The 25888-nt window shown below is 44.1% G+C and overlaps 6 protein-coding genes across 10 annotated transcripts in view; 1 reads left to right on the top strand and 5 right to left on the bottom strand.

Annotated features, from left to right (window-relative positions):
* The window catches only part of dock10 (dedicator of cytokinesis 10), a 241720-nt gene that overhangs the window by 51498 nt on the left and 164334 nt on the right, over nt 1-25888 (top strand). The gene's annotated exons all lie outside the window — the stretch shown is intronic.
* LOC310777376 (lysophosphatidic acid receptor 6-like) lies at nt 227-1168 on the bottom strand (the record flags this gene model as incomplete). Its single annotated transcript, XM_083637706.1, has 1 exon — nt 227-1168. One exon carries the CDS (start codon nt 1166-1168, stop codon nt 227-229), a length of 942 nt encoding a protein of 313 aa, XP_083493832.1.
* On the bottom strand, nt 5370-6230 carry LOC310777375 (lysophosphatidic acid receptor 6-like; the record flags this gene model as incomplete). The annotated part of the gene is made up of 1 exon (XM_083637705.1): nt 5370-6230. The coding sequence occupies one exon, from the start codon at nt 6228-6230 to the stop codon at nt 5370-5372; it is 861 nt and encodes a 286-aa protein (XP_083493831.1).
* On the bottom strand, nt 9672-10532 carry LOC310777374 (lysophosphatidic acid receptor 6-like; the record flags this gene model as incomplete). Its single annotated transcript, XM_083637704.1, has 1 exon — nt 9672-10532. The coding sequence occupies one exon, from the start codon at nt 10530-10532 to the stop codon at nt 9672-9674; it is 861 nt and encodes a 286-aa protein (XP_083493830.1).
* LOC310777373 (lysophosphatidic acid receptor 6-like) lies at nt 13995-14861 on the bottom strand (the record flags this gene model as incomplete). Its single annotated transcript, XM_083637703.1, has 1 exon — nt 13995-14861. One exon carries the CDS (start codon nt 14859-14861, stop codon nt 13995-13997), a length of 867 nt encoding a protein of 288 aa, XP_083493829.1.
* On the bottom strand, nt 16489-17379 carry LOC310777372 (lysophosphatidic acid receptor 6-like; the record flags this gene model as incomplete). Its single annotated transcript, XM_083637702.1, has 1 exon — nt 16489-17379. The coding sequence occupies one exon, from the start codon at nt 17377-17379 to the stop codon at nt 16489-16491; it is 891 nt and encodes a 296-aa protein (XP_083493828.1).

Raw genomic sequence — 25888 nt, 5'->3', positions numbered from 1 at the left:
GTTCAGGAAACTGATATGTCTTACTTGGTGCCAAATGTTACTTATGGAAACAGACTTATATACAGCACTTAAAAACAGCTAAGCATGGAGTACATGAAAAGACATGCTTGTTTAATCGATACATTGTTGAACATTGCTTTTAATACAAAACTGGCAACTTTAAATGTTTTTTAAAGTTATCATATGAATGCAGATTGTAGGCTAATCTTGAACCTCATACAGTGGGTTAACATTGCACTTTAATTTTATTCAAGCCGAGACAAGTTGTGACATCCCATCTTATCCTAACTCGTGTCCTTGTCTTCACCAACTCTCTTGCAAGTTCTACATCCTCTTTTTTCTTCCAGAAGGCATCCAAAGAAAAGTAATATAACAGTGGATCCAGACAGCAGTTCATACTAGCAAGACATATGGTTGGCAGGATTATATATTTATCTTTACTAAGCACAAGGGCCAATGACATAGGTAAGAAAGAGATGATAAACATGATCAAGTTCATGGCAAAAATCAGCATGACATTCACCTTGTTGTTGACCCTTGCAGAGTCACTGAGATGCCTGCGGAGAGTCCAAGACACCATAGCAGTGGACACAACATTGACTGCCAGCAGGGTGAACACTAAAGCACACTGAAAATAAGCGACCACTTTATATGGTTGACAGTTCTTAGGAAAGTCAAAACAGGTAGAAGATGCATTGCATTTGTATAAAATTCCTGAAAAATGAATGCTCTCTGGGATGTTCACTACCAACACAACGATCCAAACGAAGGCAGAGGCTTTCCAGGCATTGGAGATGGATCTCAGATGCTGTGATCTCAGCGGGTAAACCACTGCCAGCAGCCGGTCCACACCGATGAAGGTGATGAAGATGGAGCTGGAGCGGAAGTTGTCGCGGAAGAGCATAATGATCCAGACACATGCCATGATGCCCAAGGGCCAGCTGCCTGTGACATAAAAGTAGACCCTCCAGGGCAGGAAGATCACCAGCAGCAGGTCTGAAAGTGCCAGGTTGATCATGAAGACGGCACTGGGAGATTTGAGCCTGTGGCGGCGTATCAGAATCCACAGTGACACAGCATTGAGAGGCAGACCCACCACCATGATGCAGCTGAAGACTATGGCATAGGGCATCTTGTCTACCTCTGCATCCTCCTGTGTATCATTCATCATGTCTAGCTGACAAGAAAAGCACTACTGTATCTGTGTATGCTTGACCGGCAATGGTGCAAACCAACTCTGCTCTCCAGTCTTTATCTATGTAAACTGAGGTTAGGGTGGGTTGGCCTTAACAGGCTGAGGTTTAGGGTGTTTGTGTTTTAAGCAGTGGAAAGTTTTGAAACAGGAAACAAGGGTGACGTGCCTTAGATTCAAGATTCAAGATTCAAGATTTTTATTGTCACTCCGTAGTACAAGTATCACGTGTGAAATTCTTGTGCTGTAGACTCCGTTACAACATAGTGCAAAAAAAACAAAACAAGAGGCAACAAGCAATAAAGCAATAAGACACGCTACAGACAGTGGTGTATTCACTGCACATATGTGCAAATGGCATGAACATACTTTAAACATAATTAAACATAATAACATTCTGTTAGGTGCAAATAGCATATGCCTAATACTACTATTGAACATTAGTCTTACGTGATGGTAGCAGCTGCAGTGCGGTACAGTACGGCTACTACACTATTTGTATATGTTAAGGAGTCTCGTGGCCTCCGAGAAGAAACTGTCCCTCAAGCGATTTGTGCGTGCTCTTGGGACCCTGTATCTCCTCCCTGAGGGTAGCAGGGAGAACAGACTGTTGTGGGGGTGGTTTGTGTCTTTGATGATCTTCATGGACCTCCTGAGGCACCGCTGGTTGTACAGATCTTGCAGTTCTGGCAGCTCACATCCTGTTACGTGCTGGGCCGCGCGCCTCACCCTTCTTAGCGCCCTGCGGTCCATGGTGGTGCAGTTCCCGTACCAGGTGGTGAAGCAGCCAGTCAGCAGGCTTTCAATGGTGCCTCTGTAGAAGTCCCTGAGGATTTTTGGCCTTAGCCCGAATTTCTTCAGGCGTCTGAGTCCATGTAGTCACTGTTGGGCCTTTTTGACAACAGTGGCGGCGGTGTGGTTGGCCCATGTCAGGTCCTGGTGGATATTGACTCCCAGGTACTTGAAGCTGTCCACCCTTTCCACCACTGTGCCATTGATGGTGATTGGCTTAATAGCAGAGCTCCACTGTGACATTCATGCATTTTCCGCTCCTGTTTCACTTTTGTTTCTAATACTGGGATTTTGATTGGCAGCCTAGTTTGGTTGTAATTACTTGAGAGGCAGAAAACAAGAAGAAGAACCATGGACAAGTTACCATGGCATTTCCATCAATTTTATTACTATTTTAAAATGTCATATTGATACCAGCGTTCTATAAAGGCCATATATGGTTTATAAGCATGTTCATTACAAGGGATTATAGACCACATTATGAATGTTCATGATCATCCATTATTCCCACACAGGTCTTCCTTCAATCATGGCCACCTAATCATCCCTCATTACTTAATTAGCACATTCAGTCCTCAACTCTCCACTGTGAGAGCTCATGTGTGGTGAGCGTTCTGGTGCAAACTGGCTGCCGTGCATCACCCAGGTGGGTGCTGCACATCGGTGGTGGATGAGTTGAGTTCCCTCCCCCTCCCTCCCCTGATATGTGAAGCGCTTTGAGTGTCTAGAAAGGCGCTATATAAATCCAATCAATTATAAGGGGGATCAATATGTCCGCCAGAAAATAAGCTTCAACGCGAGATCGAATATAAAGGACACCAAGACCACAGAGAGAGTGCCAAAGAAGATGGTTTTTAATTTAGAAAATCCTAACGCAGTGATGACGTATTTTTATAGACTTATCCAGAAGTCCCTGCACTTCCTGGTTCCTTCGTCTAAAAGTAATCCGACCGTGGTTAACAAAGGTTTAAGAAACAAACAAATGAGGACCACTTTTATAACTTCAAGCGTAAATGTGATTTTTTTTAAATCGAGATTTTCAGAAAACGCTTCAAAAGTCAGGAACCGGAAGTGCAAACATCCAGGTCATTCCTGCTGTACTCTACACTCAAAAGTGCAAAAGAAATGCCAAACAGAACAAAAGATGGGGAAGAGTCTGCCCAGCCACGCAATGGGCCAGCCACTTAACTCGGCAACGGCTCATCTAGAGATTCAGAGTCACAGCTATTATCATCGTGAGACGCGTGCGGATCCCAGCAAAAACAGACAGCAGCGGCTCTGCTCCTGCTCGGTTTACCAGAAGGCAGCACCGCAGCAGTAACACTGTTTCAATAATAAGAGACTAGTAGAAAGTTTAACAAGCTTTAATGATACAAGAAATTAATTTTGGCTTATGACTCCATGATATGATGACGCTCTCCTGAGATGATGAGAGGGTGTCGTCATTGAAGAATATAATAGGAAATCCCCCATAGGGAATTCTTCAGGAGTCATGACGATGGTGTGGTCAGGGGAGGAGGTGGGGCGAAAACAATTGCTTCAGCGTTACGTGCACATACGCAGCACATAGCAAACAGTAAAACATGGACTCTGATATACTACGCTGGTTAGCTGATTGGATCAGCAGGAAGGGAATAGCTTGGGCTGATTGGTTATTGCCACATGAGTGGAGTGGAACCAGCGTGGGAAACTGTGAATGGATGAGGAGACAGCATCAATGAAAGGGGGGGAGCCTAACAATGAATGGGTTATACAACCTCAAAGAAAGGCGGCATGCACTGTGATATGACCTGAACTGGGCGTTAGCTGCTAAGTAGTCTTCATTATTGAAAATAGTCCAAGACATTATTTGTGTGGCACAACACATCAGTTCAGCGAGGTATGCATGCAGGCTGTGTTTCCTGAGGGGCAATATATTTCTCTAGGATAGTGCAGGGATGACCTACCACATATTTCTATAGTAACATTATATTGGGTTATTAATACGAGGTCTGTCCCCACATAGCCTCATCATGTTTGAGTGTGAGAATCATAATTTCTTCGTATTGGAGTTTAAAGGGGTTTATGAATGCTTTATTGTACAGCATAAAGTCTTCCTCATATCACAAGCCTATGGTGAAAAGGGTTACATTTAAAAGAAAATGAAGTAAATAAATTGTACAATTAAGGCAACATTTAAATACAATTTCAAAGTGGAGGGCGAAAAAGAAGCAAAATTACAACAGGAAAGTATAACACAAATTGAAAATTCTATGACCATAGAAATATAGGCATATATTGACCACAGTTTCTTTATTTGTCAGTGCTAAAAAGTTGGTGTAGCTGATCTGACAACAAGAGGCGTCAAACATTTTTGCTCTTCTGTTTTTGAATTGAAGATTAAATGTGATTGCGTATACACAGTCCCCAACACTCAGGGTGCCAGTAAATGCGAAGGAAGGTGTATGAGAGACAAAATGATGAAAAGATACTACTACTGTCCTTTATTTGTAGAAAATTTTTGTTTGCAAAAGACAAATATGCATTCTGTATATCTCCAGGCAAAATAAACACTGCCAACAAATAAGCTTACCAACACAGATGCTACAAACACACACACAGACACACAGACACACACACACACACACACACACACACACACACACACACACACACACACACACACACACACACACACACACAGACACACACACACACAGACACAGACAGACACACACACACACACACACACACACACACACACACACACACACACACACACACACACACACACACACACACACACACACACACACACACACACACACACACACATATACATACATATACTGTACATATACATATACATTACATATACATATACATACATATACATATAAACTCAATAATTTCAGTCAATTGCAACCTCTTAAGCCAGTGGTGAACAATAAGCCAAAATACACAGCCTGGAAAAGTCATGGAATTAGTAAAATCCTTGAAAGTTCTAGAAAAGGAATTTAGTTTCAATTGTTACTGCAATCTTCTGTGGATAACCTTCCACAATGTAACATAACAGCAAATGTATTGTCTGTAGCTGTTGACGTAAATCCAATATAAAGAGCTATGTCCTATTTGGCCAGTGTACAGTAGTAATAATGTCTGGTATTGATTCAGAATCACTGCCTCGCATTGCATGGAAATTCTATTATGGATCCTTGAAAAGTCATGGAAAAGTTTTGAAATCTTATCCAAGAAAATGTGTGGGAACCCTGCAGCTAGAACAAATCATTCAATAAACAATTAAATTTCCACACACAAGTAATCTCTTTGGCTGAAAAAGGAGCAACTCACAATGACAGTGGCGATTTTGATGTCATGGCATTCTAACTCTTTACGTCCCTTGTCTTCACTCATCTCTTGCAATGTCCACATCCTCTTCTTTCTTCCAGAAGGCATCCAAAGAAAAGTAATATAACAGTGGATCCAGACAGCAGTTCATACTAGCAAGAGATATGGTTGGCAGGATTGCCTCTTTTGGGCCAAGCATAAAGGCCAGTGACAGAGGCACGAAACAGATGATGAACATGATCAAGTTCATGGCAAAAATCAGCATAACATTCACCTTGTTGTTGACCCGTGCAGAGTCACTGAGATGCCTGCGGAGAGTCCAAGACACCATAACAGTGGACACAACATTGACTGCCAGCATGGTGAACACTAAAGCACACTCAAAATGAAACCCCACTGGTGTAGTAGACTTTTCACAGCTAGGAAATCCAAAAGAGTGAGATACATTACACCTTGATAAACGTCTTGAAAATGTGATGCTCTCTGGGATGTTCACCACCAACCCAACGATCCAAAGGAAGGCAGAGGCTTTCCAGGCATTGGAGGTGGATCTCAGATGCTGTGATCTCAGCGGGTAAACCACTGCCAGTAGCCGGTCCACACCGATGAAGGTGATAAAGATGGCGCTGGAGCGCAGGTTGCTGTGGAAGAATGCTATGGTGAAGACACACTCCACAATGCCAAGGGGCCAGCTGCCTGTGACATAGAAGTAGACCCTCCAGGGCAGGGAGATCACCAGCAGCAGGTCTGAAAGTGCCAGGTTGATCATGAAGACGGCACTGGGAGATTTGAGCCTGTGGCGGCGTATCAGAATCCACAGTGACACAGCATTGAGAGGCAGACCCAGCACCATGATGCAGCTGAAGACTATGGCATAGGGCATCCTGTCTAGCTCTGCATCCTTCTGTGTATCATTCATCCTGTCTATCTGACAAGAAAAGCACTATCTGTGTATGCTTGACTGGCAATGGTGCAAAGCAACTCTGTCCTCCAGACTTTATCTATGTGAGGGTGGGTTGGCCTTAATAGGCTTAGCTTGTGTGGAAAGTTTTGAAACAGGAAACAAGGGTGACTTGACTTAATAGCAGAGCTCCACTGTGACATTCATGAGTTCGTTTCCCTCCTGTCTCATTTTTGTTTCTAATACTGGGATTTTGATTGGCAAACTAGTTTGGTTGTAATTACTTGAGAGGCAGAAAACAAGAAGAAGAACCATGGACAAGTTACCATGGCATTTCCATCAATGTTATGACTATTTTAAAATGTCATATTGATACCACCGTTCTATAAAGGCCTGTACTGTATATAATCATTCATGACAGCTTTACTAGCACCAGTGGCTCCTGCATTACTGGCTTTCCTTGGGAAGCTGAGCAGGTCTGGCCTATACGATACTCCTTGGATGGGAGACTGGTGCTGGAAGTGGTGTTGGAGGACCAGTAGGAGGTGCTCTTCCCCTCTGGTCTGATGAATAATCTGGTCTGATGAATTATCTCCCCAATGCCCCAGGGCAGAGACAGGGACTCTGTCCTGTGAGTGAGCGCCGTCCTTCGGCGAAAACAGCTGCTTCAGCGATGATGATCAGCAACTGAAAATGACACATGGCACATACGCAGCACATAGCAAACAGAGTAAAACATGGACTCTGATATACTACGCTGGTTAGGTGATTGGATCAGCAGGAAGGGAATAGCTTGGGCTGATTGGTTATTGCCACATGAGTGGAGTGGAAGCAGCGTGGGAAACTGTGAAAGGATGAGGAGACAGCATCAATGAAAGAGGGCGAGCCGAACAACCTCAAGAAAGGGGGCGTGCACTGTGATATGACCCATAGGTGTAGTCCCGGTGTAACGTGTGGGAACGGCGTTCCCATACTTCTCCAAGGGGTGTTTTGTGTGTGTCAGTGTGTGTGTGCATGTCGAGCCAATAAAACGAGTGAAACTTGACAACGTTGTCATTCGTCCTATATTTAAGGTGGGCTGAATTATTCACACAGCATCAACTCGCGGCTTGAAGAAAGAAGGAAACATTCCACCTTAACTATATTTAAGGTGGGCTGAATGATTCACACAGCATCAACTCGTGGCTTGAAGGAAAAGGAAACATTCCACCTTAACTAGCTACAGCGCGAGGGAAACCTCAGTTTAATAAAAGCTATACTGAAACATACTGGCTTTTTCAGCATCAAAATATATTTTTTTCCACCAGTACCTCACTATAACAAGTAAAGATGAAAAAGGCAGCCAAACATCCTTTCATTTTTCGGACCAGCTGCTAAAAAGGTACGTTTACAAGCATGAAGAAACAATGTTAAAAGCGTGTTTCTTTTCAACGCGGTTGAATCAAAAGTTAGCGTTAATCACCCCATTGCAATTTGCATCGCCAGATGCCAGTTGCCTTGTGCAACTTGTGTGATCGCTGGTTGAGAGATTGTTTAGCTGTTTGTGTTGATAACTGACTCTGCTCTGCTGTGCCCATATACGTATTTTAGTTTCAGAGCTGCAAATGTCACGGGCTTCTGCAGTGTTTATAGAGGACACAAGTTAGTCGTGTGTCAGTGACAGTGGTTTGCAGCACTTGAGGAATCCGTGAGTTTGCTCATTTAATTCGATGATATAAGCGATTGCCCGCCCCGAACGATTAATTAATGAATAGGCTGCGTGAACGTTAGCGTGTGTGCGTGCGCGGGGGGAAGGGGGGGGGGGGGGGGGGGGCTTAGTTGGGACCTGTGCATGTGCAGGTGTTCCCCATATAGGTGCGTTCCCCCACTTCTCTAGATAGCACTACACCTCTGATATGACCTGAACTGGGCGTTAGCTGCGAAGTAGTCTTCGCGGCTCATCTAGAAAATAGTCCAAGACATTATTTGTGTGGCACAACAGGCATGGGAGCCGCAGCAGTTCAGCGAGGTATGCATGCAGGCTGTGTGTCCTGAGGGGCCATCTTTTTCTCTAGGATAGTGCGGGAAGACCTGCCACATATTTCTATAGCAACATTATATTGGGTTATTAATACCAGGATTGTCCCCACATAGCCTCATCATGTTTGAGTGTGAGAATCATAATTTATCCTAGACATGTTTATTACACACAGATTTTACCAAGTATTAGAGTTTAAAGCGGTTTATGAATGCTTTATTGTACAGCATAAAGTCTTCCTCATATCACAAGCCTATGGTGAAAAGGGTTACATTTAAAATAAAATGAAGTAAATAAAAGAATAATTGTACAAATATAGGCATATATTGACCACAGTTCCTTTATTTTTCAGTGCTAAAAAGTTGGTGTAGCTGATCTGACAACAAGAGGCGTCAAACATTTTTGCTCTTCCTGTTCAAGGAAACATATGAAGATGAAATGTGATTGCGTATACACAGCCCCCAAGCACTCAGGGTGCCAGTAAATGCGAAGGAAAGTGTATGAGAGACAAAATGATGAAAAGATACTGTCCTTTTTTGCATTAGAGTCTATTCATTTTCTATGAACGTAGACATTTAGGCATATATTGAACACAGTTTCTTTATTTTTCAGTGCCAAAAAGTTGGGGCAGCTGATCTGACAAGAGGCGTCAAACATTTTAGCTGTTCCTGTTCAAGGAAGAAAATTAAGATAAATTAAGATAAGCCCCCAACACTATGCCAATAATAAAGTGTATCATATATCTCCAGGCAAAATAAACACTGCCAACAAAGCTTACCAACACAGATGCTACAACACACACACACACACACACACACACACACACACACACACACACACACACACACACACACACACACACACACACACACACACACACACACACACACACACACACACACACACACACACATATACGTATACATAATAAACTCCATAATTTCAGTTAATTGCAACCTCTTAAGCCAGTGGTGAACAATAAGCCAAAATACACAGCCTGGAAAAGTCATGGAATTAGTAAAATCCTTGAAAGTTCTAGAAAAGTCCTGGAATTTTGTTTCAATTGTTACTGCAATCTTCTGTGGATAACCTTCCACAATGTAACATAACAGCAAATATTGTCTGTAGCTGTTGACGTAAATCCAATATAAAGAGCTATGTCCTATTTAGCCAGTGTACAGTAGTAATAATGTCTGGTATTGATTCAGAATCACTGCCTCGCATTACATGGAAATTCTATTATGGATCCTTGAAAAGTCATGGAAAAGTTTTGAAATCTTATCTTAGAAAATGTGTGGGAACCCTGCACCTACAACAAATCATTCAATAAACAATTTAATTTCCACACACAAGTAATCTCTTTGGCTGAAAAAGGAGCAAATCACAATGACAGTGGCGATTTTGATGTCATGGCATTCTAACTCTTTACGTCCCAATTGTCTTCACTCATCTCTTGCAATGTCCACATCCTCTTTTTTCTTCCAGAAGGCATCCAAAGAAAAGTAATATAACAGTGGATCCAGGCAGCAGTTCATACTAGCAAGACATAGGGTTGGCAGGATTGCTTCTCGGGGAAACACAATAAAAGCCAGTGACAGAGGCACGAAACAGATGATAAACATGATCAAGTTCATGACAAAAATCAGCATAACATTCACCTTGTTGTTGACCCTTGCAGAGTCACTGAGATGCCTGCGGAGAGTCCAAGACACCATAGCAGTGGACACAACATTGACTGCCAGCATGGTGAACACTAAAGTAGACTCAAAATAAAACCCCACTGGTGTAGTAGACTTTTCACAGCGAGGAAATTCAAAACAGTGAGATCCATTACACCTTGATAAACGTCTTGAAAATGTGATGCTCTCTGGGATGCTCACCACCAACCCAACGATCAAAAGGAAGGCAGAGGCTTTCCAGGCCTTGGAGATGGATCTCAGATGCTGTGATCTCAGCGGGTAAACCACTGCCAGCAGCCGGTCCACACCGATGAAGGTGATGAAGATGGAGCTGGAGCGCAGGTTGCTGTGGAAGAATGCTATGGTGATAACACACTCCACAATGCCAAAGGGCCAGCTGCCTGTGGCATAGAAGTAGACCCTCCAGGGCAGGGAGATCACCAGCAGCAGGTCTGAAAGTGCCAGGTTGATCATGAAGACGGCACTGGGAGATTTGAGCCTGTGGCGGCGTATCAGAATCCACAGTGACACAGCATTGAGAGGCAGACCCACCACCATGATGCAGCTGAAGACTATGGCATAGGGCATCTTGTCTACCTCTGCATCCTTCTGTGTATCGTTCATCGTGTCTAGCTGACAAGAAAAGCACTATCTGTGTATGCTTTACTGGCAATGGTGCAAAGCAACTCTGTCCTCCAGACTTTATCTAGGATCTGAGGTGAGGGTGGGTTGGCCTTAATAGCCTGAGCTTAGGTTGTGTGGAAAGTTTTGAAACAGGAAACAAGGGTGACTTCACTTAGGGTGACAAGTTACCATGACATTTCCATCAATGTTATGACTATTTTAAAATGTCATATTGATACCACCGTTCTATAAAGGCCTGTATATAATCATTCATGACAGCTTTACTAGCACCAGTGGCTCCTGCATTACTGGCTTTCCTTGGGAAGCTGAGCAGGTCTGGCCTATAGGATACTCCTTGGATGGGAGACTGGTGCTGGAAGTGGTGTTGGAGGACCAGTAGGAGGTGCTCTTCCCCTCTGGTCTGATGAATAATCTGGTCTGATGAATTATCTCCCCAATGCCCCAGGGCAGAGACAGGGGCCCCGTTCCAATACCCATACTTGTACTTCTTTCTTGTAGTATGTACTGCCGCTGCCCTCACAAAGTATGGATTGTAGTGTGCAGCATGCACGCAAAATGCATACTATTGGGACACACTACATCTGTCGTCACGTGAGCTTCCTGAACTCCGACCTCTTGCTCACTTCCGCCGACGTCCGCAGCGCCACATTTGATTTGATTTTTTTTTTTTTTTTTTTTTTTTCAATAAACAAAGTCTGGCAGTAACAAACAGTACATTATACAAAAAATTCAGACTAAACATTTACAAAATTGGAACAGACAATCAAATAAACAAAATAAAATAAATAAAGCAAAAACATTAAGTCAGAGTTCTAAACAGGAATCAAGATATGCATGTTTTGGTACACACCATGCTTGTTTGGTTTTAACATATTTCAAGGCTTTCTTAAAGTGAATTATCTCATTCATGAACACGCAGCTCAGTCAGTGCGACGTAACTCCAGTAGGTGGTGGTAATGCACAAAAAGTTGTTTGCCAACCGCCATAAAACATTAGAAGAAGAAGAAGACATAACTTCCTGCTGCGCAAAGGATTGTGGGGAAGATTGGCTGGTGAAGCATGCATCGATGCATACTCCGAAATAGGAGCTGATGTAGTACAACATCCTGGTACTCTTGGCATACTGCATCTGACATACTATGTATTGGGACATACTAAATCTTTTTTTGCCTACTAAATAGTATGGAAGTATGGGTATTGGAACGGGGCCAGGGACTCTGTCCTGTGAGTGAGCGCCGTCCTTCGGCGAAAACAGCTGCTTCAGCGATGATGATCAGCAACTGAGAATGACACATGGCACATACGCAGCACATAGCAAACAGAGTAAAACATGGACTCTGATATACTACGCTGGTTAGGTGATTGGATCAGCAGGAAGGGAATAGCTTGGGCTGATTGGTTATTGCCACATGAGTGGAGTGGAAGCAGCGTGGGAAACTGTGAATGGATGAGGAGACAGCATCAATGAAAGGGGGCGAGCCTAACAACCTCAAGAAAGGGGGCGTGCACCGTGATATGACCTGAACTGGGCGTTAGCTGCGAAGTAGTCTTCGCGGCTCATCTAGAAAATAGTCCAAGACATTATTTGTGTGGCACAACAGGCATGGGAGCCGCAGCAGTTCAGCGAGGTATGCATGCAGGCTGTGTGTCCTGAGGGGCCATCTTTTTCTCTAGGATAGTGCGAGAAGACCTGCCACATATTTCTATAGCAACATTATATTGGGTTATTAATACCAGGATTGTCCCCACATAGCCTCATCATGTTTGACTGTGAGAATCATAATTGATCCTAGACATGTTTATTACACACAGAGATGCTCTTTCACCATTTTACCAAGTATTAGAGTTGCCACATGAGTGGAAGCAGTGTGGGAAACTAAATGGATGAGGAGACCGCATCAATGAAAGGGGGGGGGGGGGGGGGGGCTAACAATGAATGGGTTATACAACCTCAAAGAAAGGCGGCGTGCACTGATATCAGTAGTCTTCATTATTGAAAATAGTCCAAGACATTATTTGTGTGGCACAACACAGCAGTTCAGCGAGGTATGCATGCAGGCTGTCGCGAGGGGCAAGCTTTTTCTCTAGGATAGTGCAGGGATGACCTGCCACATATTTCTATAGCAACATTATATTGGGTTATTAATACCAGGACTGTCCCCACATAGCCTCATCATGATTGAGTGTGAGAATCATAATTTATTAGTATTGGAGTTTAAAGGGGTTTATGAATGCTTTATTGTACAGTATAAAGTCTTCCTCATAGCACAAGCCTATGGTGAAAAGGGTTACATTTAAAATAAAATGAAGTAAATAAAATAATAATTGTACAAATATAGGCATATATTGAGCACAGTTCCTTTATTTTTCAGTGCTAAAAAGTTGGTGTAGCTGATCTGACAAAAAGAGACGTCAAACATTTTTGCTCTTCCTGTTCAAGGAAACATTGAAGATGAAATGTGATTGCGTATACACAGCCCCCAACACTCAGGGTGCCAGTAAATGCGAAGGAAAGTGTATGAGAGACAAAATGATGAAAAGATACTGTCCTTTTTTGCATTAGAGTATATTCATTTTCTATGAACGTAGACATTTAGGCATATATTGAACACAGTTTCTTTATTTTTCAGTGCCAAAAAGTTGGGGCAGCTGATCTGACAAGAGGCGTCAAACATTTTTGCTGTTCCTGTTCAAGGAAGAAAATTAAGATAAATTAAGATAAGCCACCAACACTATGCCAATAATAAAGTGTATCATATATCTCTAGGCAAAATAAACACTGCCAACAAAGCTTACCAACACAGATGCTACAAACACACACACACACACACACACACACACACACACACACACACACACACACACACACACACACACACACACACACACACACACACACACACACACACACACACACACACACATAATAAACTCCATAATTTCAGTCAATTGCAACCTCTTAAGCCAGTGGTGAACAATAAGCCAAAATACAAAGCCTGGAAAAGTCATGGAATTAGTAAAATCCTTGAAAGTTCTAGAAAAGTCCTGGAATTGTGTTTTAATTGTTACTGCAATCTTCTGTGGATAACCTTCCACAATGTAACATAACAGCAAATGTATTGTCTGTAGCTGTTGACGTAAATCCAATATAAAGAGCTATGTCCTATTTAGCCAGTATACAGGAGTAATAATGTCTGGTATTGATTCAGAGTCACTGCCTCGCATTACATAGAAATTATATTATGGATCCTTGAAAAGTCATGGAAAAGTTTTGAAATCTTATCCAAGAAAATGTGTGGGAACCCTGCAGCTAGAACAAATCATTCAATAAACAATTAAATTTCCACACACAAGTAATCTCTTTGGCTGAAAAAGGAGCAAATCACAATGACAGTGGCGATTTTGATGTCATGGCATTCTAACTCTTTACGTCCCTTGTCTTCACTCATCTCTTGCAATGTCCACATCCTCTTTTTTCTTCCAGAAGGCATCCAAAGAAAAGTAATATAACAGTGGATCCAGACAGCAGTTCATACTAGCAAGACATATGGTTGGCATGTAGGCTTCTCGGGGAAAAGCAAAAAGGGCCAGTGACAGAGGCACGAAACAGATGATGAACATGATCAAGTTCATGACAAAAATCAGCATAACATTCACCTTGTTGTTGACTCTTGCAGAGTCACTGAGATGCCGGCGGAGAGTCCAAGACACCATAGCAGTGGACACAACATTGACTGCCAGCAGGGTGAACACTATAGCAGACTGAAAATAAAACCCCACTGGTGTATACGGAATCGGACACTTAGGAGGATGAACGTCAAAACAGGTAGATACATCACACCTTGATAAATGTCTTGAAAATGTGATGCTCTCTGGGATGTTCACTACCAACCCAACGATCCAAACGAAGGCAGAGGCTTTCCAGGCATTGGAGGTGGATCTCAGATGCTGTGATCTCAGCGGGTAAACCACTGCCAGCAGCCGGTCCACACCGATGAAGGTGATGAAGATGGCGCTGGCGCGCAGGTTGCTGTGGAAGAATACTATGGTGATGACACACTCCACAATGCCAAAGGGCCAGCTGCCTGTGGCATAGAAGTAGACGCTCCAGGGCAGGGAGATCACCAGCAGCAGGTCTGAAAGTGCCAGGTTGATCATGAAGACGGCACTGGGAGATTTGAGCCTGTGGCGGCGTATCAGAATCCACAGTGACACAGAATTGAGAGGCAGACCCACCACCATGATGCAGCTGAAGAATATGGCATAGGGCATCTTGTCTACCTCTGCATCCTTCTGTGTATCATTCATCGTGTCTAGCTGACAAGAAAAGCACTACTGTATCTGTCTATGCTTGACTGGCAATGGTGCAAAGCAACTCTGTCCTCCAGACTTTATCTAGGATCTGAGGTTAGGGTGGGTTGGCCTTAATAGCCTGAGTTTAGGTTGTGTGGAAAGTTTTGAAACAGGAAACAAGGGTGACTTGACTTAATAGCAGAGCTCCACTGTGACATTCATGAGTTCGTTTACCTCCTGTCTCATTTTTGTTTCTAATACTGGGATTTTGATTGGCAGCCTAGTTTGGTTGTAATTACTTGAGAGGCAGAAAACAAGAAGAAGAACCATGGACTAGTTACCATGGCATTTCCATCAATGTTATGACTATTTTAAAATGCCATATTGATACCACTGTTCTATAAAGGCCATATATACCGCCCAGCCACTCCCAATACCCACCCCTCAAAACCCCAACTCTCTACAACTTTCCTATCCCTAGCTACAGTACGGCCCCTTTTCCATAGCCCTCTACCCTTTCATGACCACACCCCCTCCCACCACCCAGATACACCTAGCCACCCCCCTACCACCCCTCGAACCTCGATTCTCTGGCCTTCCTATCCCTAGCTACGGCCCCTTTTCCCTAGCCCCGCCCCTTTCCTTACCATGCCGCTTCTCACCACCAAAATACACCTAGCCACTCCCCCTACCCAGCCGTCGAACCCTGACTCTCTATGACAGCCATTGCCTAAGTTAAGCATGTGGCCCACTTTGAAATCAGAAAATCTTTCGGGGCACACCCAACCCATTAATCACAACTCTGATCAACACACGAGAAGATGATGCATTTCCCTATCATTTGTATTTCATAAACAGAATATGTGAATTTGGGCATATGGCAATGCAGTGCAAATTAATAATCCATCCACATACAAAAATGTAGGCAAAATACCCAAAAGCCCCACTGCCAATATTTTCTTCCCCAGAAGTAGGCCTATTTGTGTGCATCACACATATGAGATATTTATTGAGACAAACTGTGATGAGCAACAACAGAAAAAAATCAATCCACAAGCTATTAATGCTACTAGAGTGCACTCATTTCTCGGGTGGAGACTCCGGAGACGATGCGCCACGGCCATGGGCACACTTTTTTGGGGTGTGTGACCAAACTCCTGCCAAAATTTGGCACTTTTGGGTCCCCAGCAGCGCACCCCACAAGTTTGAAGTCAATCGGATGATGAGATACATGAAAGCCATGTGCTGATTGGTCGAATTGCGCAACATTCGACGCTACACTTTCTTGGGGAGCACTCCCCAAGTTTGAAGTCGATCGGATGAACGGTTCTCGAGAAAAAACGCTTTTTGTGTTGCCAGTAGGTTCAGGAAACTGATATGTCTTACTTGATGCCAAATGTTACTTATGGAAACAGACTTATATACAGCACTTAAAAACAGCTAAGCATGAACATATGAAAAGACACACTTGTTTAATCGATACATTGTTGAACATTGCTTTTAATCCAAAACTGGCAACTTTAAACGTTTTTTTTTAAGTTATCATATGAATGCAGATTGTAGGCAAATCTTGAACCTCATACAGTGGGTTCACATTGCACTTGAATTTTATTCAAGTCGAGACAAGTTGTGACATCCCATCTTATCCTAACTCATGTGTCCTTGTCTTCACCAACTCTCTTGCAAGTTCTACATCCTCTTTTTTCTTCCAGAAGGCATCCAAAGAAAAGTAATATAACAGTGGATCCAGACAGCAGTTCATACTAGCAAGAGATATGGTTGGCAGTCTTATATATTTATCTTTACTAAGCACAAGGGCCAATGACATAGGTAAGAAAGAGATGATAAACATGATCAAGTTCATGGCAAAAAGCAGCATGACATTCACCTTGTTGTTGACCCTTGCAGAGTCACTGAGATGCCTGCGGAGAGTCCAAGACACCATAGCAGTGGACACAACATTGATTGCTAGCATGGTGAACAATAAAGCACACTGAAAATAAATCACATCTGGTATATACCGACAGTTAGGAGGCAGAACGCCAAAACAGGTAGATACATTGCACCTGGATAACTGTCTTGAATGGTTGATGCTTTCTGGGACGTTTATTACGACCCCAAGGATCCAAACAAAGGCAGAGGCTTTCCAGGCATTGGAGATGGATCTCAGATGCTGTGATCTCAGCGGGTAAACCACTGCCAGCAGCCGGTCCACACCGATGAAGGTGATGAAGATGGAGCTGGAGCGGATGTTGTTGTGGAAGACAACTATGATCCAGACACACGCCATAATACCAAGGGGCCAGCTGCCTGTGACATAAAAGTAGACCCTCCAGGGCAGGGAGATCACCAGCAGCAGGTCTGAAAGTGCCAGGTTGATCATGAAGACGGCACTGGGAGATTTGAGCCTGTGGCGGCGTATCAGAATCCACAGTGACACAGCATTGAGAGGCAGACCCACCACCATGATGCAGCTGAAGACTATGGCATAGGGCATCTTGTCTATCTCTGCATCCTTCTGTGTATCATTCATCGTGTCTAGCTGACAAGAAAAGCACTACTGTATCTGTGTATGCTTGACCGGCAATGGTGCAAACCAACTTTGCTCTCCAGTCTTTATCTATGTAAACTGAGGTTAGGGTGGGTTGGCCTTAACAGGCTGAGGTTTAGGGTGTTTGTGTTTTAAGCAGTGGAAAGTTTTGAAACAGGAAACAAGGGTGACGTGCCTTAGATTCAAGATTCAAGATTCAAGATTTTTATTGTCACTCCGTAGTACAAGTATCACGTGTGAAATTCTTGTGCTGTAGACTCCGTTACAACATAGTGCAAAAAACAAACAAAAAAAACAAAACAAGAGGCAACAAGCAATAAAGCAATAAGACACGCTACAGACAGTGGTGTATTCACTGCACATATGTGCAAATGGCATGAACATACTTTAAACATAATTAAACATAATAACATTCTGTTAGGTGCAAATAGCATATGCCTAATACTACTATTGAACATTAGTCATACGTGATGGTAGCAGCTGCAGTGCGGTACAGTACGGCTACTACACTATTTGTATATGTTAAGGAGTCTCGTGGCCTCCGAGAAGAAACTGTCCCTCAAGCGATTTGTGCGTGCTCTTGGGACCCTGTATCTCCTCCCTGAGGGTAGCACGGAGAACAGACTGTTGTGGGGGTGGTTTGTGTCTTTGATGATCTTCATGGACCTCCTGAGGCACCGCTGGTTGTACAGATCTTGCAGTTCTGGCAGCTCACATCCTGTTACGTGCTGGGCCGCGCGCCTCACCCTTCTTAGCGCCCTGCGGTCCATGGTGGTGCAGTTCCCGTACCAGGTGGTGAAGCAGCGAGTCAGCAGGCTTTCAATGGTGCCTCTGTAGAAGTCCCTGAGGATTTTTGGCCTTAGCCCGAATTTCTTCAGGCGTCTGAGTCCGTGTAGTCACTGTTGGGCCTTTTTGACAACAGTGGCGGTGTGGTTGGCCCATGTCAGGTCCTGGTGGATATTGACTCCCAGGTACTTGAAGCTGTCCACCCTTTCCACCACTGTGCCGTTGATGGTGATTGGCTTAATAGCAGAGCTCCACTGTGACATTCATGCATTTTACGCTCCTGTTTCACTTTTGTTTCTAATACTGGGATTTTGATTGGCAGCCTAGTTTGGTTGTAATTACTTGAGAGGCAGAAAACAAGAAGAAGAACCATGGACAAGTTACCATGGCATTTCTATCAATTTTATTACTATTTTAAAATGTCATATTGATACCAGCGTTCTATAAAGGCCATATATGCTTTATAAGCATGTTCATTACAAGGGATTATAGACCACATTATGAATGTTCATGATCATCCATTATTCCCACACAGGTCTTCCTTCAATCATGGCCACCTAATCATCCCTCATTACTTAATTAGCACATTCAGTCCTCAACTCTCCACTGTGAGAGCTCATGTGTGGTGAGCGTTCTGGTGCAAACTGGCTGCCGTGCATCACCCAGGTGGGTGCTGCACATCGGTGGTGGATGAGTTGAGTTCTTCCCCCCCTTCCCTCCCCTGATATGTGAAGCGCTTTGAGTGTCTAGAAAGGCGCTATATAAATCCAATCAATTATAAGGGGGATCAATATGTCCTCCAGAAAATAAGCTTCAACGCGAGATCGAATATAAAGGACACCAAGACCACAGAGAGAGTGCCAAAGAAGATGGTTTTTAATTTAGAAAATCCTAACGCAGTGATGACGTATTTTTATAGACTTATCCAGAAGTCCCTGCACTTCCTGGTTCCTTCTTCTAAAAGTGATCCGACCGTGGTTAACAAAGGTTTAAGAAACAAACAAATGAGGACCACTTTTATAACTTCAAGCGTAAATGTGAATTTTTTTAAATCGAGATTTTCAGAAAACGCTTCAAAAGTCAGGAACCGGAAGTGCAAACATCCAGGTCATTCCTGCTGTACTCTACACTCAAAAGTGCAAAAGAAATGCCAAACAGAACAAAAGATGGGAAGAGTCTGCCCAGCCACGCAATGGGCCAGCCACTTAACTCGGCAACGGCTCATCTAGAGATTCGGAGTCACAGCTATTATCATCGTGAGTCGCGTGCGGATCCCAGCAAAAACAGACAGCAGCGGCTCTGCTCCTGCTCAGTTTACCAGAAGGCAGCACCGCAGCAGTAACACTGTTTCAATAATGAGAGACTAGTAGAAAGTTTAACAAGCTTTAATGATACAAGAAATTAATTTTGGCTTATGACTCCATGATATGATGACGCTCTCCTGAGATGATGAGAGGGTGTCGTCATTGAAGAATATAATAGGAAATCCCCCATAGGGAATTCTTGGTAACACTTTACAATACTGGTGCAAACATGTGCATGAATGCATGCTTAACTCATGATGAATTAAGCCATTAATTGATGCTTACCGCATCATCAACTAATGAAAGGTATGTTTGATGAACACACCGAGTCATATATGAATTACTATTAATTAAGTAGGCTATGCCTATATCATCATAGTTAATTCCTCATCAACACATACATTAACACACTGTGTTCAATAATACCGTAATTCATGTGTTAATTACCACTATCGACATCTGGCTCCCTGCAACCGGAACTTTAGCGTTACCAGACCGCAATGCCGATAGCCCACAATCCGAACCAGCTGAGCGAGGCGGTGTGCAGCGTGTCAGGGACCGGCTGGATCTAACCTCTCCCAGCCATTTTACCTCGTTCATCATGGGCATTCCTTCCTCTTCGAAGCTTGGTCCACAGAACATGTGGCCGGTGTTTTGTGCCTATCTTACCGGGTGTCTAAATGCACGACCCAGCAGGCCAGCCACCCCCAGGCTAAGAGCCTCTCTCCCGGCCCGACACCCAGGGCAGCCCAGGGTCTGTCTGAGAGCAGGTCGAGGTCACTGGGGGCTGGGTTTACCCAGGCTACCACCACCCAACCCCTACCCGCCCTGCCCCTCACCTTGCCTGGGTCCCACACCTCCGGCCGAGACCCCTTCAGAACCTCTTAGCCGGGTACGGCTATTTCAGCAGCTGTAGTAGCTATCATTCCGATGTTGCTGCTCTGATATAGGCTATGCGTGTAGTAGCCCCGAACCAGACCAACTCCAACACATTCTCTGACGTTGTATCCACTGTGCATCTCCAACAGACATCAAACACTGGGGGCCCTATTCTCCCACAAGCCTTCGGCGCTAAAACGGGCCTTAAACGCAAAAAAACGTGCCTTGCGCCTGTTTTGGGACGATATCAATATGGCTTTAGGCTGCCAAATGCGCTTTAGGCCGAATGGGCGTGGCGCAGCCCCAGAATGGGCCAAAGTGGGCGTGTCGGCCTTAAATCTCGGCGTACTGATATCTTGGCACCTGCCTTAAATTTAGCGCTTTGCGCCTTTGAAAACCAGGCCTATTCACTGCGCCAGTGCACTTGTGCCTCTCCCCTGTCACCCTTCTCTGTCTCTCTCTGAAACCAGGCGTATTCAGTGCGCCAGTGCTCTTCTGCCTCTGAGTCACCCTTCTCTCTCTCTCTCTGACTCCCTCGCTCAAACAGACACAACACATAGCAGCCACGCAGCACCCAGCTTCCCAAAGGAAATAGCAGTTGTAAGTTTACTGCCTGTGAATGTCCACTCCCAGCATGCAATTGGGTCCTCCATTTCGCTACTAAATAGAGCCGAAATAGATATAAAAGGTAGATCTAAAATAATGTGTAATGGTAAGACAACCTGCAATTGTCGAACATTTCAATATTGGACCAAATAAAACATGAAATGAAACACCACCCTATGTGAAACATATATGTCCTCTTGAGCCTATATATACCCTGTGTGGATTTAACGTGATTTAGGTAAGTGACAGCGGAACGCGCTTCGGAAGCTTCTACTGTCATCTGCTATACTGTGATGTGCGCTCCAATAACTTCGCCCTACTCCACATTTAGTTTTACAATAAAAACACATTTATGCAATGACTTTACATAATGTAGGGTATATTTATGTGCATCATTCTACCTGCAGCAGGGGAGAGAAAACGATATATTTCTGGACAAACTTTCACCAATCTAATAGGCTATATTTTTCTAGCTGATGCGTTTAGTACATTATTTTCACTTTGATCTTGCTATAGTGTAGCGTATTTACATGCTTGCAGTATTGAAACTGCAGTTAGATTGGTTTGAGAAGCATAATAATATGGAATAATAGCCTATAATGCAGACAGACAGGCTGGATGAAGAGAGGGGGGGGGGGGGCAGAGCGTTTGGCTTTCGTCTGGTTTTGCGGGATCACTGGAATTGGAGCTAAAAAGGCAAGCGTGCGATTCGTTTATTGCACTTATCCAATGAGCATGACGGTGCATAATTTTACGCCTAAAAGGCGTGGTTGTAATGCTTTGGGCTGCATCTAGCGCCAGCACGACGATATCAAGTGCGCCTTTCCACGCCCACTGCTTTGATCTGCGCCTGCCGCTCGGCCTAGAAACTGCGCCGATGCAACGATAGGGGCCTGGATGTATGTCTTGTAGGCTCAATGGCCCCTATCGTTGCATCGGCGCAGTTTCTAGGCCGAGCGGCAGGCGCAGATCAAAGCAGTGGGCGTGGAAAGGCGCACTTGATATCGTCGTGCTGGCGCTAGATGCAGCCCAAAGCATTACAACCACGCCTTTTAGGCGTAAAATTATGCACCATCATGCTCATTGGATAAGTGCAATAAACGAATCGCACGCTTGCCTTTTTAGCTCCAATTCCAGTGATCCCGCAAAACCAGACGAAAGCCAAACGCTCTGCCCCCCCCCCCCCCTCCCTTCATCCAGCCTGTCTGTCTGCATTATAGGCTATTATTCCATATTATTATGCTTCTCAAACCAATCTAACTGCAGTTTCAATACTGCAAGCATGTAAATACGCTACACTATAGCAAGATCAAAGTGAAAATAATGTTCTATGCATCAGCTAGAAAAATATAGCCTATTAGATTGGTGAAAGTTTGTCCAGAAAGATATCATTTTCTCTCGCCTGCTGCAGGAAGGATGATGCACATAAATATACCCTACATTATGTCAAGTCATTGCATAAATGTGTTTTTATTGTAAAACTAAATGTGAAATAGGGCCAAGTTATTGGACGGACATCACAGTATAGCAGATGCCATTAGAAGCGCGTTCCGAAGCGCGTTCCGCTGTTACTTCTCTAAATGACGTTAACTCGACAAGGGGTATATATATGCCCAGGAGGACATATATGTTTCACATAGGGTGGTGTTTTCATTTCGAGGTTTTATTTGGTCCAATATTGAAATGTTGACAATGGCAGGCTGTGTTACCATTACACATTAATTTAGAACTACCTTTTATATCTATTTTGGCTCATTTGGTGGCTATTTAGTAGCGAAATGAAGAAACACAATGCATGCTGGGAACTCAGAGAGAGAGAGAGAGAAGGGTGACAGAGAAGAAGCAGTGAAGGCAAAGAATAGGCCTGCTTTTCAAAAGCGCAAAGCGCTAAATGTAGGCCAGCTCCCAAGATATGACTAGGCTGGTATTTAGCGCCGACACGCCCACTTTGGGACTGCGCCACGCCCATTCGGCCTAAAGCGCATTTGGCAGCCTAAAGCCTATTGCTATCTTGCCGAAACAGGCGCAAGGCACGTTTTTTTGCGGTTAAGGCCCGTAATAGCGCCCATGGCCTGTGGGAGAATAGAGCCCTATATGCCAACCACATATATATGTATGAGTTAAGTGTTGTGCCTCACAAGTGCCTATATCATTATGTATGAATTAATAGTTATGTGCCACATTTAGTAAAGTCACGACATACTTATGTATTAATTAATTGTTATGTGCCACAAATAGTAAAGTCACAACATACTTATGTATTAATTAATAGTTTTGTGCCACATATTGTAAAGTCACGACATAATGATATCCTCACAAATCATTAGCTGATGCTGATCATGAAATCACTTTTATACAGTATAGTCATGAGAACAATTCAAAATATATAGGTAATCAGTGAAGACCATCATTGGAGTTATAAAAGCACATTTATTTATCAAGTTTGTGAACATGTCCCCCCAAAGTCTGCCCTGGAGCAAGGACTTGCTCTCCAGTGCCCCTTGTCTGTATCAGCTGGGGGAAACAGTCTGGCCTCTCCCCTCTCCTCCCCACGGCCCGCGTTGCTCGATCTCTCCGGCGGGTCCAGCTCTCGTCCTTTTTCACTTGTGTTGCTCTTCACTTCCCGAACCAACGTGACTGTAGCGACAGGTCTCCACCATGCACGCACACACAACAAACAAGCTAGCTAAGCAAGCCACAAGCTAGCTAAATTGCTACGGCTAGCTACCTGAAACTCTAACAAACCCACTCGTTCCTCTTGCGATTGGTATCCATTCGACACTGCCACCACCACTGTGACCGACTCTTTGCAGTTTGTACTCTTTGTAGAATAAGAACACGGAGGCAGCTGTTGATATTTGCAAAACGAACACCACCTTGTGCAACCCAGCTAGTTGCTCTCGACCACGAGGATAAGTGTCAAGAAAGACATGGCACACAAACAATTACTTCCGTTGCCTCAGCCTGCCATCAAAAATAAAAGCACGCAGAGCTCAGTACTGCGTAGCTGGTTACAACATGAATTTCGACTTTTATTCTGTAATATGTTTTCTCGTGGTTACCTTGACAGTGGCCCAGCTACAATGGTGTCTGATATGAGAACATGTTGCAGGTCAGGATGTCAAACAAATAGCACGCTCACAGTGCGCTTTTAGCCTATTTCGGATTACCAGGGGCAAATCCCAAAGATACATGCAGCGGATGACAGATTGGGTAAACACATGGGCTCTTTTAGGCTACTGTCAATTTGAGTTTACCCGTGAGCACCAAGCATCAATCACTCGATCAGCCTGAGCCACGAGAGGAACCTCCATAAAATAGCGTAGCCTACACTACTACACTAGTAACAAGTAATCAGAATGATAGCCTACTGATAGTATCATAGACTACAGCACAGTTCGCCCATAAACACACGCTTCCCAGTCATACATATAGCGCCAGTGTCTCCGCCAGGCCACCACCACTGACAAACTACCGTAAACAGCAGAGGCGACTCCGCTGCACCCCGAACGCCTCTCTTTCCAGCCAGCTAGGCACCGGTCAAACAAAGAGAACTCTCTTTCCCCGAAGTCGAGTATGTTTTCCCTGAGATGTCGCTCGGACATAGCCTGGTAAACCAGCCCGTCACGTGAACTCACATTTCATTTGGTTTACCAGGCTAGCTCGGACAAGGAGGAGCGTGGCTAGCGCATCCCGTCTTCGTTATGCAACGGGGGAAACTCAATCGATTTCCCGGCTGCAGGCGACTGGATGGGTGGTGGTAGTAGGGGGGCTGCCCTGGGTGTCGGGCTGGGAGAGAGGCTCTTAGCCTGGGTAGTGGTAGAGGGTGGCTGGCCTGCTGGGTCGTGCATGGCCCATTTCCACCGCTGGTATCAACGCGGTAGACACCCGGTAAGATAGGCACAAAACACCGGCCACATGTTCTGCGTCCCTGCAGTGGACCAAGCTTCGAAGAGGAAGGAATGCCCATGATGAACAAGCTAATGGCTGGGAGAGGTTAGATCCAGCCGGGTCCCTGACACGCTGCACACCGCCTCGCTCAGCTGGTTCTGATGTGGGCTATCGGCATTGCGGTCTGGTAACGCTAAAGTTCCGGTTGCAGGGAGCTGGATGTCGATAGTAGGCTAATAATAATAATAATACATTTTATTTGGAGGCGCCTTTCAGAACACCCAAGGTCGCCTTACAGTGCATATAAAAACAGTTTCACGTAATAAGAACATATATTAAAAACAGGGCAAATTACAGCAGGAATAAAACATAGCTAAGAAGGAAGGAAAATGCAGATTGGTTGGGGAAAAGTGACATTAATAGTGGTAATTAACACATGAATTACGGTATTATTGAACACAGTGTGTTAATGTATGTGTTGATGAGGAATTAACTATGATGATATAGGCATAGCCTACTTAATTAATAGTAATTCATATATGACTCGGTGTGTTCATCAAACATACCTTTCATTAGTTGATGATGCGGTAAGCATCAATTAATGGCTTAATTCATCATGAGTTAAGCATGCATTCATGCACATGTTTGCACCAGTATTGTAAAGCGTTACCGAATTCTTCAGGAGTCATGACGATGGTGGTGGTCAGGGGAGGAGGTGGGGCGAAAACAACTGCTTCAGCGTTACGTGCACATACGCAGCACATAGCAAACAGTAAAACATGGACTCTGATATACTACGCTGGTTAGCTGATTGGATCAGCAGGAAGGGAATAGCTTGGGCTGATTGGTTATTGCCACATGAGTGGAAGCAGCGTGGGAAACTGTGAATGGATGAGGAGACAGCATCAATGAAAAGGGGGGAGCCTAACAATGAATGGGTTATACAACCTCAAAGAAAGGCGGCATGCACTGTGATATGACCTGAACCGGGCGTTAGCTGCTAAGTAGTCTTCATTATTGAAAAT

Source organism: Poromitra crassiceps, assembly GCF_964638095.1.
Source record: "Poromitra crassiceps genome assembly, chromosome: 5".
NCBI lineage: Eukaryota > Metazoa > Chordata > Actinopteri > Beryciformes > Melamphaidae > Poromitra > Poromitra crassiceps.
The sequence above is the reverse complement of the archived record's forward strand: the minus strand, read 5'-3'. Positions and strand labels throughout refer to the sequence as shown.